Source organism: Chelonus insularis, unplaced genomic scaffold (genome assembly GCF_013357705.1).
Source record: "Chelonus insularis isolate UGA/USDA-ARS -01 unplaced genomic scaffold, ASM1335770v1 contig_128_pilon, whole genome shotgun sequence".
NCBI lineage: Eukaryota > Metazoa > Arthropoda > Insecta > Hymenoptera > Braconidae > Chelonus > Chelonus insularis.
In genome coordinates, this window is record NW_023276368.1 from 611,141 (window position 1) to 628,900 (window position 17,760).

A 17,760-nucleotide genomic window follows, 5' to 3' on the forward strand; every position below is an offset into this window, starting at 1 on the left:
AAATAAATAAATAATTTTATGAAATACTTAAATTAAATGACTATCATAGTTAATCTTAAATTTGTAAATGTAAAAATATTTAATTACATACATTTCAAATGAATAGATATTAAATTTGTATAGTTTTAACAGTACTACATTCACTTTGGTATCATTCTTTGACATAGTTGCACTTTAGTATTAGATCTCATTTATCTTAGATAAAAAATATAATCAACATTATAATATGTAAAATACTATCGTGGACTATATAGTGAGGTACCAGGTGGATGATGAGTTGAAAAGTGTCCAGAATTAACGATATGACTTGTTTGATGATGGCCTGGATATGTCCAATGTGATGGAGTATTAGCATAAAACTGATGATGATGATGATGGTGATGTTCTGGAGTTGTAATTGGTGTTGCAGGAACTGATGAATAATTAGCCGGAACAACTGCTGTACTTGCGGTGGCTGGTTTTTTAGCAGGATGTTGTGGCGTTGAATTAGGCGATTCACACTCATCTGGTTCACAATCACGGAATCCCTTAGCAAAAGGATTACTGGCTATTTTTAATTGAGTGATTCGATGATTCTGATAAGCTGTAACTGCAGTAAATCGTGTCTCAGAGAAAGTAAAACTCTTGAAATTTTCAGTTCGTGGATCAGGAGCAGTTCCTGGAGGTGATGGAGCCACAATAACATGACATCTTGGTTGATATCTGTGCATGGAATTTAAAATAATCTGAAATCAAAATGAATAAATATGTACTAATTAAATATTGATAAGATAACAATTAGGTATCAGGTTTAGATAAATGTATAAAAAATAACACTAGACCACACAAGTTAGGTAGGGTTAAAACGTTCATTTATTGAACAGATAATGCTAAGTATTATGGTGTTTCTACTGTCTAAATTCTTGACGCGTTTATCTCTGGATTCACAGTTACCACGTGTGCGACAGTGGTAAGCCAATATAAGCACGTGTGTTGTCCTCAAACACCATGCCATGCTTACAGAGTGAAGATGAGTTGGAGTAAGATAGAAAAAGGGTGTCAGATTGCTGTTCACTCGACTCCGAAGTTAGTTTTTACACTAATTAGTCACTGGGATTCTTCAGTCTGTCAAACATTGTAACCGCCCCCCGTCGTGTTTCTTCCTCCTCATGTGCATATATCCTTCTTTTCACTTTCTACTCTTTATTTACTTCCTTAATGTCTATACTTGCTTCATTGAAGTTGACTTTTTTTTTTCTTTATTAATGATACCCTTTTCTAACTAATTACCTTTTTAAAATTGATTCTCTACGATTTACTAGGATCTTCCAATTTTAAACTATGATCAAATTAATTAGAAACTTGATGTTTGGGTTTACCTAATGATCAAAATAGTTATAGCAGAACATGACAATCCGGAAATAATACAATTGTCTCCAAAAAAACAACCCACATGACAGTAGGATCTATATGTTGATCTCCAGTTACCAAAAACCCGTTAAGTCATATATATATACATTTTTTTTGCTGGCGTTTCACGGGTCGATTGACTTGCTCTCGTGTACACCACATTTTTCATTCGAGAAAGCCTTAAGAAAAAAAGGAGAATATAGATAAAAAAGACAGGGGAGGCGTGAAGATTTGTCTTGTCTGAAAACTTGGAATTCCATGATTCTTCTTGGGCAAATGGTTTATTTTACTGGATAGAATATAGCGTAACGTATCAACGATAACCTAAGTGATCAAGACATCATGGAAATCAATTGCTTGAATCGAATTAACCTATCATTATTTTACAATTAAACTGCAATTTTTATTTTTTACACCAATAAATTGAAAAGTAGACCAAGTAATCAAGCATCAAGTGTTTTATTTAAAATATCATGGATCTGAAAATAACTATCGTTTAAATTTTTAATGACTCTTTACCATGAAGTTGGCTTTTAAACAAACTATAATTTACTTACCATAAAATCAAAATATTTCATTATTTATTTTAGTTGTTTTATACAAAATTAAATTTATTGGTTAGAAAAAAATAAACATCGTGATTTAGTAAGTAACTATAGTAAAAAAAATTTGTTAGATGAAGAAGAATGATTGGAGTGAAAAATAGTCCTTACGTATGATACGATTAGATTTACGCGTGGCAGCTTTATAATTTTTCTCAAGTGCTCTCAACGGTGTCTCATATCTCAGGTCAATTAAGAAGAACTCGCCCGAAACGACAAACACGTGGAGACACATAATGTACGATTCAACCATCTACTTTATGCTTAAGCTCTTAAGTTTATCTATCTAACGATTTATTTTTTCAGTGCAAGATTTTTCTTGAATAAATCCTGTTTATATTATGAATTCATTCTAATCTTCATATTTACTTTAATTTTAATTTATTATAAATAAATATTTTAAAAAATATACACTTGTTGTACTTACATGGCCATTGTCATCAAGTTGATTGTTGGTAAGTTTCAGTTTATCAAATGTCACGGGTTGTTTCATCCAATGAGCTCCGTTAGCTGGACTATCAGGATGCACGTGGATTCGAGGGGGTGATACTGGATCTGCACGACCTGCGACGACCCATGCACTACTGTGGAAAGCATACCTATATCTCTTATCATCACAAGGCACAAAATCCATCATCAAAAGGTAATCAGTGTTTGGTTCCAACCCAAAGATTCGACACTATTAAAACACAAATATTAATATTTTTTAAATTGTTAGTTATGTTAATAATTGTTTATATTGGTTTCTAGGTAGAAACTTACTTGAAATGTTGGAAACATTCGTCGGCCAGCTTTAGTAACAATCATTTCTGTACCCAACTGATGGAATTCTTCCCATAAAGGTCTTGCTTCAAGAGCAGCACTGACACCAAGGAGTGCAGGATGAAGAGGTCTTTTAGAATTGCTATTTATTGGTGAAGACGATGATGGAGTTGATGATAATGAAGATGACCCTGATACATTGTCGTTCCGACGGTGATTGTTATTATTGTCATTGTGAGATTCAGGAGTCAAACATATTGCAGAAGATATTTTAGATGAAAGAGGAACGTCTGGAGATCGTGATCGTTTTACTCTTCCTGCCGTTTTCAAGCATGCTGAAAATTAATTAAATTTGATGTTTCATCAATCATTAATAAAATATCAAATATTTATTACTAAAATAAACTAGATATAGAATTGTTGTAATTAAAAGAGAGAGAGAGAACTCAAGAACAGTGAAAAACATCAGAATGGTATTTTTTTGGGCATTGAGTACCTATATGTTTGCATGTCTTATCTTTTTGAGAATGCAATGAAATCACTTGAAGTCACAATTTAAGTGCAGCTGGGGAACAAACGAATTTCAGTCAGCTAAAACAAGACTCATGTAACTGGCAAGGTTTAAAATTGGCTACATTAATTTGAAATCTTACAAAAAGTAATTCATTATTTCTACTACACGACTTGACTAATAACATGTACAGTCAACTTATTACTATAATAATTCATCCTAATAAAATAATATATATTTTAGGTAGAAAAAAAAGAAGAGCTTCTTCCTTAAATTGAAGTAATCCGACGTTTCTCTAATCTTCATCTTTTAATCTTATATTTAATTTAAATTTCTTTATAAATTAAATAATTCCTACCTTCCATTTGTTGCATCGGTGAAGGAATCGGCACTTGTTGCTGTGATTGTTGATGATGATTATTATTATTACTATTACTGTTATTGCTATTGTTATGGTGATGATGAGATTGCTGTTGTTGGTGATGTTGATGATGTTGATGATGCATTGGCCATTGCTGATAGCAACAATCAGTGTTAATGTGTCTTGGATTTTGCTGTTGCATTTCCATAATCCAAAATAAAATCACACAAATGAATTATCAGTAAATTATATCAATCATTGAATGCTTCGAGTTTTTTTTTACAATGTTGAAGATATTTTATCACCACTTTTAATCATTTGTTGAATGAATAATACAAAACAAACACAACACTAAGTTTCAACAACAGTTTAACATAATTGTCACTCAAGATGTGTTTTTATAAAATAACAAAAAAAATTTAATAAAATAAATACTCAATAATTGTGATAAATCATCGTTAAATTTTGGCGGGTTGTAAGAAGATGACCGAATATCCGACAAGTTTAAGCATCGTCAAGGGTCACGTATACTGCGAACAGGGGATGTCTTCACCTTAGTATCTAATCGTTGACAGAGCTCAAAATCACTGAGCTTTCGTTGTAACTACAAGAGAAATAAGAAATTAAGAAAGAGTAAGAAAGATGTTGAATGTTAAATAAAGAGCGAGAAGACTGCAAAGACGTACCGACAGACAGAAGTACTATTTGAGAATGACTGCCTTGGCTTATCAACGACCCATCATTTTCTTTCTTTCCTTTTCTAGATTAGTTCATTTTTCGTATTTCTCACTTATGCTCATTTTCAACATCTCCCTACTCTGAAAAATACCCCAATTTTACTTTCATCTTATGTCTTATATCTATCTTTCTTTGGCTAGTTTAGCATCCATTAGTTTTATCTTACTCTTTTTCATCATGCTCATCATCCATCCTTGTTCATTTTCTCCTCCCGAAAATAAGGCTGCAACTTGAAAATCGTCAGTGGTAGATTCTACTTGAGAGAGGGATCATCTAAGGTGTGGTTATCTCAAGAACCTCCTACGTTTAACACCCACGCAAATGAACCAACTTGACTCCATCAATTTTATTTGTATGTATTATATTGAGACATTGGCAAGATGCCGAAGAATTAAGAGATACATTTTGGATCGAGGGCGGAGCTTAAATTGCATTAAAAATCATCCTTACGCTAATTTAGTATTATTTCATTCTGAAATTATTATTGACTTTAATTTTATATTATAATAAAATAATCATAATTAATTATGATTAAAATGATTTACTCTTTCTTCACAATTTGGCAGTAAGTTGGTTTGAAAGTCATAATATTATATTATTATTTCATGTCTGAACTTTCATTTAATTTTATTTATTATCTAGGAAACATATTGTTAGATTTGTACATGCTAGAATAATTTATATGTCATTCGGTATTAAACATAAGGATCCATAAATTATAATATCTTTTGAGTTTTCCTTTTTTTTTTATAATAATAATAATTGCATTAATAAATTTTCTTAAGAGAAATAAATATCAAATGTATTGAAAAACATCAATGAAAATGTGTATAAGGATTTATATAATACTAACATTTTGAATGTAAATAATGTGACTTTTTGGCTCGGTAGCCAACGAAAAGGCGGAGTCATTTCGTTTTCTCATCTCAGCCCAACAAATTAGTATACATAGCGAACAAAAGTTCTTTGCATTACAAGCTCGAATTTTTTTTTTGCTCTTCTATTTTCGCATCCCCCACAATCCAAGCAATCCCAACATACTTTGAACTTTTAATTTATTTTTATTTAACAATTAGTAAAAACTATTACTTGTACATCTTTGTGAAATTCATTTAATAATATTAAAAAATAATTTTAAAAATATTGGAGATAAATGTTGGAATTATTTTGATGGTAAAAATTTTAAAAATCAATATTATGATACATTATAAAACATATATTTCTTTTAATAATAATACAGTAGTACAAGTTGTAACAAATATAATTTTTATAGAACGTTTTATCAAGCTTTGTATTCTTTATCAAACTGTGCAATTGAAATTTAACAAAGAATAAATAACAGTATTTTCTATATGACATATGAATGATTTGAAGTAAATTTTAAATTTTAACAGTTTTGTAAACATAAATCGGAAAAGAAGGCAAGTCAGTTGAATTTTACATAGCTTCTACAAAATATTTATCAATTTAGCAATGAACATATTCCAGTAAGCAACATAATTGTTGTCGTGTCACAATCACACAATTGGCACTCATTCTATTGTATTCATGATCAATTCAGGATGGTCTGGCCAACAACTGTATTGATTATTCTACAATGTGTAATTTCCTTTTTGATTGAATTAAAAATATCTGTCATAAGAAGGAATGTAACATTGACGTATATTATTCATCAATATCGCATATAAATGTACGTATATTTGACACAATTTCGATAATTATTACATACTTTCGTATTACCTTAGTTTTGATTTTAAGGTCAAATCATTTTTCATTTTTGAATATTCAAAAATACGTCATATTTAAATCTTCAAGCTGAATACCATGCTGAGAAATTGTTCATAATGAATTGTAATAATACCATCTTGATCAGTATCATATTTTCGGAAGGCTGACGTCAGAGTCTATAACAAAGATAAAAATAAATTAAATAATTAATTATATAATATAAGTATTGATTTATTAAATAATTTAAATATATTATTACTTACATATAGCACAATACAGCATTGAATAAAATCATCAAAATAAATAGTTCCTTGTCCAAGTCTATCATATTTTCGCACCAGCATCTCAACAATATTATCTGATAATCGGTATCCAAAGTTAGTCAGAGCTGTTTTTAATTCATGTTTATCAATATTTCCACTGTTGTCAGAATCAAAAGAACGGAAGCAATTCTGCCAGTCAGTTACATACTTCCATAGTGCTCCAAATTCTTCAAAGCTTACAGTACCACTCTGGTTCTTGTCAAACATACCTGAAGGATCGGGATCAGTTTTGTCAGTATCAAACATACCTGCATGAACAAAAAAACCAGAACCAAGAGAATGTATTGTCAACTTTTAGCTGTTGTCATCATGCATATTCTCTGGCTCCAGTCTACACTAATTCAAACTCTATCCATTTATTCATCTATTTTATGAATAAAATCTTTTAAGCATAAACATTTGAATTTAATAAGACAACAAAAATAAACTAATGTTTACCAATCATCAAACGAACTGTTTCTGGATTGAATGGAGTCCAGGTACCATTGGAAAGTGCTTGCTGAAGTTCGTCAGCTGAGATTGCACCAGAACGATCTTTATCAACTCTATTAAAAAAACAAAAAAGCTATTGTAGTCTTATGAATTAATTTATCAAGATAAGAATCTAAGCATAATAACCTTAATGACAGTATCAATGATATCATCGATAAAGATTTACATAAGTAAACACATTTTCTTTATTCATATTTTTAACATCAAAAATTGGTGATTAAAAAATTAAAATGATAAACTGAAATTAATTGAAAATATAAAATACTTAATAAGTGAACATACCTTTGAAAGACATCCCACAAAAACTCTCTACTCGGCATTGGCGATACAAATGTCATGATTTTTGTTTTATAAAATACAATATCTTTACAATTAATAAATAAATTAACAAATTATATACGTAATAAAACGCAATTTATCACTGTGTAATAATTGCTAGTACAGGTTATTTGTCATAGGGCGGAGTGCCGGAAAGAATATGTGTGTGTGTGTATGTAGTGGACCAATTATAATACGTACACGTCAAGGAGAAAGTGTATGACGTCCAACAGCTAGACTATTTCACATGGACTACCAACAAATACAAAGTTGTCCTATATTTATTGGAACCACACACATTTTGCTTCTGTTTAAAGTATAGTCAATCTAACCAAAGCCGTATCACTTTCAGAACTGTGGTGGGAAAGATGTAAATAACATTGTTTGGAGTAGTAGGAACCTGCTTTGTTTTGTTAACTTGCTCCATTGTACATCTTTGTACTCTTTTGTTGAATTTTAACGAGATAATTATTTTACCTATAAAAAATACCATCATGATGATTCATAATAAAAATAAATAATATTTGCATTATGAGTTGATGAGATAAATATACGGGCACTGTAAACAGTAACTATAATTAAAATAATAATTTATACAGCATACATATATCCAGCATCTCGTGTATTGACATATTATAGATAAGAGTACACTCTGTTTATTGTTGACACTGATGTATTATACACTTCTATTGTAATCGACAATACGACTGTTTTTATTACCTGCCTAGATTACAGTATTTATATTTAAGTGAGTAATTATTAAATGGATACTTTGTTAAATAAATAGTAACAAGAACGATTGTTTATATATCTTTTTTTTCTGTTATAAAGTTTTAATGAAATCGATAGAATAATAGTATTGAAATCATGGAGAATGAACACATAAAAAGGCTTCTACTCCCAGATGAAGAAACATTATTTGAACAAATTATAAGATATGGACTTTATGTTGGTGCAGTCTTCCAAGTTATTTGCATTTTAACTGTAGCTATATATCATAATTGGCCTGGTGATAGTTTTTCTTCACTTAAAGTATGTGTGAAAATTATTATTACTTTGAACTTTGCTTATTTTTTTATAATTAATTACTGAAATAATTATTTTTATTTGATAGGATGATTCTACAAGTGATGTAGATTATTCTGAGAGTAGTCCACAAGTGACTCCAAGAAAACCTCATCGTGGAAGAAAACAAGAAAAGAAAAAAAGACGTTGATTTATTTCTACTGTGTTGTTATTTTTATAATATTCAATTATCTTGTTTATAATTTTTTTGTACTTTGTAAAATTTGTGAATGAATGTTTCGTTACTCTCATTTTTTTTTAAATATTTAACATACTTGTACGTGTGAGTAGAAAATTTTTATACAACAATTGTATAAGTATTTATTTATAAAGCATTATTCATTATTCATTAATGTTCATTTTTGATAAATGTATCAGTATTAAGTAATAAATGATTGGTTTTATAATAAATTGTGTAATAATGGATTTTATTCAAATTTGGCGCCATGTGTTATGACCCAAAATTAATCTTTCATAAAGATTTTAAAATATTTGTTTATAATTGCCATTACATTATTATAAATTATTTATAAATAATGACATTTTCCTAAAACTTGATTTCAAAAATTTTATCTCGATTGCAAAGATCGAAAATCGATTTAAAACAATCGATTAATTTTCACTGAAAGATCGATTCTCCATAAGATCGATCCTCAACGGCATCCCCACTTTTCGATACACATGTGTATACATTTTGTAATTTCTACATTTCCACCTAAAACGTTTTGTAGTGAAGGTTTAATGTTTTAAAAAGTTGAACTTTGCAGTGAAAACATTGAAGTTAAAACTTAATATTTATTTAACAAGAACAAGCTGTTATAAATGTTTATTATTTAATCGTATATAAATGATTTTATAAATAATTTGTTTGTGAACATAAAAATTAACAATGTTACCAAGCAATAAACCGCTAACCCCAGAAGAGATACTGGTAGAAGTTAGAAAGTTTATTCCAGAGTCTGTTAAAAATTGTCAAAAAGAATATACTCATGAAGTTACAAAAGGAGCTTTATTGTTATTAAAAAATCTTCCTGCTGCCAGAAATGCAGTTTTGGAATATCTCAGAAAAGTCTTCTTTTCGGCAGTTAATCGTCAGGTTTGCCATGTAAGGGTTATTTTAAATTTTATATAAATATTTTTGTAACTATAAATAATATTTAACTAAAAATAATTATGTTATAGACTCATCCTGGGACGGTGAATGATGAACCAATTACGGCTATTACAGTACCTGAAATTCATAGAGTATTAATTGAAATTGTTTCTGATAATCCTCAAGCTTGGTCATGTCCTATCACCAATTGGTCTTTAGATCTCTTGGGTAATTATTTTATAAAAGTTTATCAATTATTTTTATAACAATAGTGTAGAATATAAATGGCAATTTTTCTTTTTTGGTTGCAGGTAAATTATCAAAAAGTTTTTCAAAAAGAGCTAAATTAACAATGAAATCCACAATTAATGATTGTCTTAAGTATTGGTTATCATGTAAAACAACGAGGACTTTGATGGATTTATCAGCCAAATGTATAAAATATTTATTAGAATTTAATCAAGATGAAACTGACAACTGTATGAATATTATGACTGAATTGATGGCCACACACAGCCCATATTTAGATTGGGTAGTTGCTCATATTGGAAGTTACTTTCCACAATTAATTATTAAAAATATATTATTTTGGGGGTTAAAAGATTTTTCAGTGACAGGAACTCAAGAAAATTCACAAAATATACTACACTCAGTAGTAGGTATTTTAGAGCATCTAGCAACAAGTCATTTATATGAAATAAATGATGCATTTCTACAATTATTCAAGTGGAGTTTGAATGAAGATATTAATGATGATGAATCAACAAGAAAACAAAAAACTGCTACAGTTCCTTATTTATTAAAATTTGCTTCTCTTTCACCATCATTATTACTAAAAGTTATAACAAAGATTCTCTTACAAACTCTATTTCCAGTAAGATCTGATATAATTCCTCGATTAGCAACATTTGCTAGTGACTGGTGTCATTACTTTGACAATCAACCAGAAGTGTTGATTGAATTAACAGTAAATTTAGCATTAGCCTGCGAACAAGAAGCCTGGCAAATAATAAGCATACTTTTGGATACAAGTTTAAACACAAGTAATATTGGATATCATGGAGTCAATGCGGCAACAACTGTAAAAAGTGTGTGTCGTGAAATTCTAGAAATGATTCTTCAAAAAATCGACTTGATCATGAGAATGAATGGACCTCATAGTGCTAGTGGAATAGCATTATTAACGTCAATTAAACAAGATTTATCACTCATTACACCATTACTTACTGATTCACATCCACTAAAAGTACAAACAGCTGTAAGACTTATTTCACTTCTTGGAGCACATTCTTCAAATGTTATTATCTCATCAGCTTCATATCTTATTAGAAATGCTTCAACAGATTTTCATTTAGCAGCTTTTGTACGTTTGGTTGCTGAAAATGTTGTTGTATTTCCAATAATTCAATCAGAACCTGAAAATATACTATCTGGTCATGGATATTTTAATCAAACATTAGAACAAGCTTTAAGAGACATTCAATATTCATTCAATGATATCAAACACCACGAATGTGATGAACCACGTCAATTGTTTAAAAATTTAACTACTCTACTAAAATGGGAAAATAGTCATTCAAGTAAAGTTACTATTTTACAATCAAAATTTATTTCACGAGCCATACACTCAAATTTAGAGCAAATTACCCAACTTTTAAATAAAACTCAAGACTTTGAATTAGCACATAGCATCGCTCAAACATTAAATTTATTATCAAATGATAATAGCAATGAAAACAGTAATAGTAAAAGCAACTATACATACAGTGTAGATCTAACATTAAAATTGACAAAGTCGATTGTTCGATATTTTTTTATTTGCATTAGAGAAGATAACATTTTGAAGAAACAACGTGGTGTAAAAATATCAAACCGATTATTAAGTCTTATCACGTCGCGATCATCATGTGCACGTATTCTTGCAATACGAGAGCTAATTGAGAATAGTCTGTATGGTGAACCATCAGAATATTTTGGTGCTAAAGTGACACCGAACGATGAAACAAATAATTTTTCATTGCTTCATCAAAATCATAAACATGGTACTAGTGTTATGTTAGCACAACGGCATTCATCAGTATTTCATGCTGGTGTTATTGGCCAGGGACCAAGAAGAAATATTGCTCAAAATAATTTTAGCAAAGAAATCATAGATTTAAATAGTTTATTATTGCTAGATACTATTAAAGCTTGTTGTATGAGTGATGAATCGAACAATCAGTATCCAAACTTAGATGCCATAACAATGGTTAGCTTACTTCTTGTGGAATTAATTTCACCAGATGTAATGTACAATGGACTTCCATGGCCAGATGAAGAATTTACTAAAGTTACAGTTGAAAGGGATCTAAAGATACGTCGTTCATTTCAAGAAGTACCTCTTATTTGGACTTTACTTGAATTAACTGCAAGACATCGTCCAGCATTGACTTATTGTTCAGTTTTATTACGAGCTATCACCGCTACAGTAATTTCCAATTGGAATTTGGCTGAAGGTTCACGACTTATAAATATTATGGTCCTAGGTCAATTACTTCCTACACCTCTTAATTGTCTCACAGATGTTTTACCAATCCTCACACCTCATCAGGTACATTTTGATGATTTTTTGGCTTATTTGACCATTGATTAACTTTATTTATACAATATTTATTTTAATTTCAGATCAATGTTGTAATGAAAGAATGTGTGTGGGCTTACATGCATGAAAATGTTCCTTCTCCGGCATTATTTACTCTTACTGAAGGTGCAAGTATTGCCTGGCGTGATCCAGATGTTTCAACACCAAATGTCAGATTTACTAATATTCTTCGATTATTTATACTTGCTAATATTGCCAAAACTGGCATGTTATATTTTACATTTTTTTTCAATGAAAATAAAGAAGTTTAATTTTTTGGTTATTAATTAGAGTTGTAAATATTTGTATACATTGAATCATTTGTAATAAAATAACTTGTAATTTAAACAAAAAATAATAATAATAATAAATGAATATTATTAATTAAGTTCTATTTTAATAAAAATTGAATATTACATATCACGAGTGATAATATTGAAAAAAATATTTATTATTATTCATAATTATTTTAATAATACAAAATTTTCTCTATAATGAATAATTTTACTTAAATATTTACCTATATATTTTTTGTATTTTTTTTTTCTTTAAATAAATAATGTAGAAAAAAGCCGAATGCACAATGAGCAGTAAGATCACTTATTTTTTCCATGATACTTTATTTAAATAATAATCAATGTTGATATTTTTTTCAGTGCATTCATGTAAAAATCATTCATTTAGCACAGGTTGAAAAAATTGATTATTTTTATTTAACAGTTCAATTAAATTCTATGTACAGTCAAGTCTTAAATCATGGTTTATTGTAATAAGTGTAGTCATCGAAAAGATGATCTAATGGTACCCTTTTCTGAGTCTTATAAAAGTTTTTAAAGATCGATGAAGACAAAATCTATCGAATTTAATATCGATGACTCATAATAAATATATAAATTTATATATTGGAGCATTAGAAAATTTTTTTTTGTCCATTTAATTGAATTTAGAATAATAACGTACTCATACCACCCATTTCACTTTGTTCTTTCACAAAAATCTCAAAGTACTGATAAATTATTGTCACTGCAAGTAATATTCCTGTACCAGATCCAATCGCACCAAGGAAGTCAGCAAGTACTGAAAGGGCTCCAATACAAAGTCCACCAAATGCTGCTGCAGTAGGAATGTAACGGTTCAATTCATGAATCATTGAATTATCACGATGTCCTCTCATTACCATTTGTTGATCTTTTAATTGTTTAGCAACCTTAAATTTTTAAAAATTTATTAATAATAACAATTTATAAAAGACATAAACATTATAATTGTTTATATAAATCAATGGTACTTACATCTTTAGCTGAACTACCAGAAACTTCAATCCAAGTTTTAGAGAAGAACGCACAAGAACCCAGCATGAAAAGAATGTATAAGAGGGCATGGACAGGATCTTGAACAATATGTCCTACTGATTCAGGTGGCGATAAGTAGTAACAGAGACCTCCAACGGGGTAAGACCTTGCTGGGCCACCACCACCAACATCTGACCATACTCCCAATAGATTAACAATCAAATTGCCTTGAAATTTAGCCGCTAACATTTGAGATATAACGTAGAGATTCGATACTAAAGCTGATTGAAGAATGATGGGAATATTACTCGTGTAGAAAAGTTTAATTGGATAACTACTGTATTGTCCACGATATCTAGTCGATTTAATAGGTAAGTCAACCCGGAAACCCTAAAAAAATACACATCAATCATAAGTAAGTACAGTGAGTAAAAAATAAATTATTATTATTACATAATATGATTGCTTCTTACTTGGAAGTATATAACAATAGCAAACACTAAAATTGTTGCTAATAAATTCATGAGATTTGGAAGATTTTGACGATAGAATGCTTCTCTTAGAGCACGAACTTTATCTTGTCTAGTAGCTAACAGGTGGAATAATGCTATTACTGCTCCTTCAAATTCAGTACCTCGTCCAGTGTTGACAGTTGCTGGTGAGAAGGCCTTCCATACAATTGTTTCACAAATATTTGTGGCAATAAACAAGGAAATACCACTTCCAAGACCATATCCTTTTTGTAAAAGTTCATCCAACAGTAAAACAATTAAACCAGCAACAAAAAGTTGAATAATAATTAATAAACAAACTCCAGCTCCAATTTCAGCTGGATCACCATACATTCCAGTCATCACATAAACAATTGCTTGTCCAACAGTAATTACCATTCCAAATACTAAAAAAAAAAAGGTTTTATAAGATATCTGCAATTAAAATTAATATTTTACACCAGTAGTAATGGTCTCTTACATTTTTGGGCACCGTTAAATAGTGCTCTATCTTTAATTGTATCTCCAACTTCTATTATCTTAGCACCAGCTAACAACTGCATAATTAAACCTGAAGTAACAATTGGAGAAATACCCAACTCCATAAGAGTTCCTCTGTTTGACGCTAATATGACACGGATCCAATAAAAGGGATCGGCGCTATCTGAAGACATAATTCCAAATAACGGTATCTAGAAGGAATAAGCCACGCGTTTAAGACACCATGTTAAATTCATTCCTAAAAAGTTATATCAATAAAATATAAATAAATGGATATATTTACCTGGCAGCATACTAAGAATATAAATAGTGTTATAGCAGTCCATAGCACTTTTTCCCGAAATTGAATCTACAATAGGACAAAAAAAAATAATTGAAATATGTATAGACACTCTTATTATACAGCTCTTAGCTTATAATAGAGATATAAAATATTATTGCATGATTATTTTTGAAACAAATAAGATGACTAAATAAATAGATATATGTAGAAAATTCGTTGAACTTACTTTTCTCTGTGGTTTTGCTATTTCTGGTAAAATACTGCAGAACGGTTTTATAACTTCCAAAAATTTGACTAGAAATATAAAAATAATATATATTAATAAAATAATTCAAGATAAAAAGTAATTATTTATTCATTATAAGACCAATATGTTGACCGAAAAATGAATTTGAACTTAAGGTAACCGTAAATTTAACATTACTTTTGATGAATGAAAAGTTTATAAACATTTCATATTTTAATATTATACTTACTTCCCATGATGAATACGATGAAAGATAAATTAATTAATCTCTACTATGAAGTATGTTTGGCATATGCAGTGTCCGAATACTACAAGAGTACTTGAATTTCTCCGATTTGTGCGGTAAACTGAGACAGAACAATATCTAAGAACGCTCGGCTGGAAATGTGATCAACGAATCGTGGCTCTCTTTTACGACACGTATCAATACAACGTGATCACGTGATTTGATGATGTTGGCCGACGACAAGTAGATGTACTAAACTCAAAACGGACAACGCAACATATACACATATATGTTTTTTGTTATTATTTATACTATATTATGTAAGTGTTGACTATTGTTTAAATTTCAACTCCATTTTTCATTATCCAGTAAGCGCCTCTATTCTATACTGAAAGCGGAATAACCTCAAAAGAGTAAACATGTTTTCTTATGATGATAAAAAAAATTATTTAAACTTACAATTGAAGATGTTTCAAATGAAAATGTTTATTTATCTTTACGAAAAAAATTGGGTTAATGCAATTCAATGAGAAATGAAAGTAAAAGTACATAAATGCATATTGGTAGTATACTATAAATATTTACTTATGATAACCTTCAAAATAATTAATGTTTTAGATTATTAATTTTTATTTGTTATTCTAATTGAAAAATGTACACAAATACTTTTTTCAAATTTCAATTATTATGGACTTTATTTTTAATTACTATTCATTTAACATATCAACAGTAAGTGTTCTAATAATTTTTATTTACTCTAATAAATACTGTAATATAATAATTATTTTTATTTTTTGTTAACACTTGTTGATTACAACTTTTTTTTTATTTTTGTGAAAGTCATCATGACAAAATTAGGTATCTGTTTTGCAGCAGATATCAATGACCTTTTAAAATTATCATACAGAACATAATAAATGTTGATTTCTAGAAATTAAAATTGAAAGGACCTTATATGTTCACTAAAAAAAAAAATATTGAATACCATCATCATATAACAATAAATTGAATTTTTTGTAAAAAATGTCTTTCAATAACATAATTCTTTTAAAAGTAACTTTATCAAATTGACATTAAAAAAATACGATACAATGAGATAATAGCAAAGTTTATAATCGTTTTTTCTGTACACATAATATACGTCTGCGGTTAAATATATATTCAGGCCTTTAAAACCATCAGTATAAATTGACATCTAATTAAATGCTCTTCGAGTTCTAAACACATATAAACCGCGAAACAAATAGTTTTTTTATATTCATTTTGAAAATTCCATATTACGTTGTGATAAATCATACATTCAACAAAATGTAATTTAATTTTTAAATATACTTTGAAAGTGAAGTTATTAATTATCATTTTTAATATTGTCAAATTATTTAATTATTTCTAGGAGTGAGAAACAATTAATAATTAAAACAGTCGCTGGTCCATTTACCCTCACTGAAGGTCCACACTGGGATGAAAGTACCAATCTTCTCTACTTCGTTGACATTCCAGAACAGAAATTTTATTGTTGGAACCCAAAAAACAATAAACTCACACATACGTCTTTCAGTAAGATTTATATCTATGTTTATTTAAACAATAAATATAATTTTACTAATTTTTTTTATCATCTATAGATTCTCCAGTTGGAGTTGCTATTCCAATAGCTAATAAAAAAAATGCTTTTGTGGTTGGATGTGGTACTAATGTTTTGGAATTAACTTGGGATACAAGTGCAAATAATACAAACCCAATTACCAAAGTTATCGCATCGGTAGACACTGATCGAGATGATACAAGAATTAATGATGGTAAAATTGATGCTAAAGGTAGATTTTGGTTTGGAACGATGGGAGAAAAGAAAGAGGAAATAATTTATAAACGAGGATCTTTATACAGAATGGGATCAGATGGTATTCCAAAAAAAATGGTCAGCCCTGTGTGTATCAGTAACGGTTTAACTTGGAATCATAAAAATGATACATTTTATTATATTGATTCACCAACTAGACAAGTGGTTTCTTATGATTACGACTATAATACTGGTGACATCAGTAAGTAATTATTTTTATATATTTTTTTTTAATACATACGACAATATGTTACCTAACGAATAATTATATCACTTATCGATTTGATTGCAGATAATAAACATGTAATATTTGATTTAAACAATCATAACATTCCCGGATTTCCTGATGGAATGACAATTGATGAAGGTGGAAATCTCTGGATAGCTATTTACGACGGCGGACGAGTAATAAAAATTTTTAATTTTTTTTTAAGATTAATATCGAATAAACAATTGTTATCGTTTGTTATCTTTAGGTCATCCAGGTTGATCCTAGTAATGGAAATTTACTAAAGACTATTAATTTACCAGCAACGAAAATAACAAGTGTGGCATTTGGTGGTCAAAATAAAGATATTCTTTACGTGACAAGTGCAAAACAAAAATTAACTAATGCAGAATTACAAGAACAACCCTTAGCAGGTTCAGTTTTTTCAATTGAAGGGCTTGATGTAAAGGGAACTTCAATGTTAGCTTATAAAATGACTAATTGAAAACCAATAGATTGAATAAATGTAGTAATTCAACAATTCTGATAATAGAAAAATATTTTTTTTATATAAAAAAGTTGTTTTATATGAAAGAATGTATTTTTTAAAATAATTTTTAACGTATTTACACGCATTGATACATAAGATTATCATAATATATCTATATAT

General features: G+C 29.1%; 6 protein-coding genes across 10 annotated transcripts; 3 read left to right on the forward strand and 3 right to left on the reverse strand.

Moving 5' to 3' along the window:
- Positions 1-128: 128 nt before the first annotated feature.
- org-1 (optomotor-blind-related-gene-1) lies at positions 129-3,918 on the reverse strand. Its single transcript, XM_035085750.1, has 4 exons — positions 3,623-3,918; positions 2,754-3,088; positions 2,419-2,670; positions 129-725 (listed from the first exon to the last, which is right to left on the reverse strand). Exons 1-4 carry the CDS (start codon positions 3,831-3,833, stop codon positions 237-239), a joined length of 1,287 nt encoding a protein of 428 aa, XP_034941641.1. The 5' UTR covers positions 3,834-3,918; the 3' UTR covers positions 129-236.
- Positions 3,919-5,577: 1,659 nt separating this feature from the next.
- Positions 5,578-7,473, reverse strand: Alg-2 (Apoptosis-linked gene-2). 4 transcript variants are annotated; one of them, XR_004690548.1, is made up of 5 exons: positions 7,189-7,473; positions 6,853-6,959; positions 6,355-6,662; positions 6,093-6,267; positions 5,578-5,995 (listed from the first exon to the last, which is right to left on the reverse strand). XR_004690548.1 is itself a non-coding variant. In XM_035086568.1 (4 exons), the coding sequence occupies exons 1-4, from the start codon at positions 7,242-7,244 to the stop codon at positions 6,166-6,168; spliced, it is 573 nt and encodes a 190-aa protein (XP_034942459.1). In that variant the 5' UTR covers positions 7,245-7,472; the 3' UTR covers positions 5,581-6,165. The 4 variants fall into 4 exon arrangements, 2 of the variants coding, with proteins under 2 accessions (XP_034942459.1, XP_034942476.1); XR_004690547.1 differs by having other exon boundaries at positions 5,579-5,995; positions 6,104-6,267; XM_035086568.1 differs by having other exon boundaries at positions 5,581-6,267; positions 7,189-7,472.
- Positions 7,474-7,557: 84 nt separating this feature from the next.
- LOC118068873 (protein anon-73B1) lies at positions 7,558-8,591 on the forward strand. The gene is made up of 3 exons (XM_035086598.1): positions 7,558-7,972; positions 8,056-8,256; positions 8,339-8,591. The coding sequence occupies exons 2-3, from the start codon at positions 8,092-8,094 to the stop codon at positions 8,438-8,440; spliced, it is 267 nt and encodes an 88-aa protein (XP_034942489.1). The 5' UTR covers positions 7,558-7,972; positions 8,056-8,091; the 3' UTR covers positions 8,441-8,591.
- A 421-nt stretch (positions 8,592-9,012) lies between these two features.
- Positions 9,013-12,283, forward strand: LOC118069147 (integrator complex subunit 5-like). Its single transcript, XM_035087037.1, has 4 exons — positions 9,013-9,394; positions 9,472-9,610; positions 9,694-11,972; positions 12,047-12,283. The coding sequence occupies exons 1-4, from the start codon at positions 9,179-9,181 to the stop codon at positions 12,272-12,274; spliced, it is 2,862 nt and encodes a 953-aa protein (XP_034942928.1). The 5' UTR covers positions 9,013-9,178; the 3' UTR covers positions 12,275-12,283.
- Positions 12,284-12,687: 404 nt separating this feature from the next.
- Positions 12,688-15,287, reverse strand: Sec61alpha (SEC61 translocon subunit alpha). The gene is made up of 7 exons (XM_035086382.1): positions 15,046-15,287; positions 14,796-14,863; positions 14,570-14,635; positions 14,267-14,477; positions 13,768-14,192; positions 13,295-13,684; positions 12,688-13,209 (listed from the first exon to the last, which is right to left on the reverse strand). Exons 1-7 carry the CDS (start codon positions 15,050-15,052, stop codon positions 12,946-12,948), a joined length of 1,431 nt encoding a protein of 476 aa, XP_034942273.1. The 5' UTR covers positions 15,053-15,287; the 3' UTR covers positions 12,688-12,945.
- Positions 15,288-15,648: 361 nt separating this feature from the next.
- On the forward strand, positions 15,649-17,628 carry LOC118069211 (regucalcin-like). Of its 2 annotated transcripts, none has more exons than XM_035087179.1 (5): positions 15,649-15,771; positions 16,436-16,599; positions 16,668-17,084; positions 17,175-17,287; positions 17,359-17,628. In XM_035087179.1, the coding sequence occupies exons 1-5, from the start codon at positions 15,695-15,697 to the stop codon at positions 17,593-17,595; spliced, it is 1,008 nt and encodes a 335-aa protein (XP_034943070.1). In that variant the 5' UTR covers positions 15,649-15,694; the 3' UTR covers positions 17,596-17,628. The 2 variants fall into 2 exon arrangements, with proteins under 2 accessions (XP_034943070.1, XP_034943078.1); XM_035087187.1 differs by lacking the exon at positions 15,649-15,771 and adding an exon at positions 16,131-16,352.
- Positions 17,629-17,760: the final 132 nt, after the last annotated feature.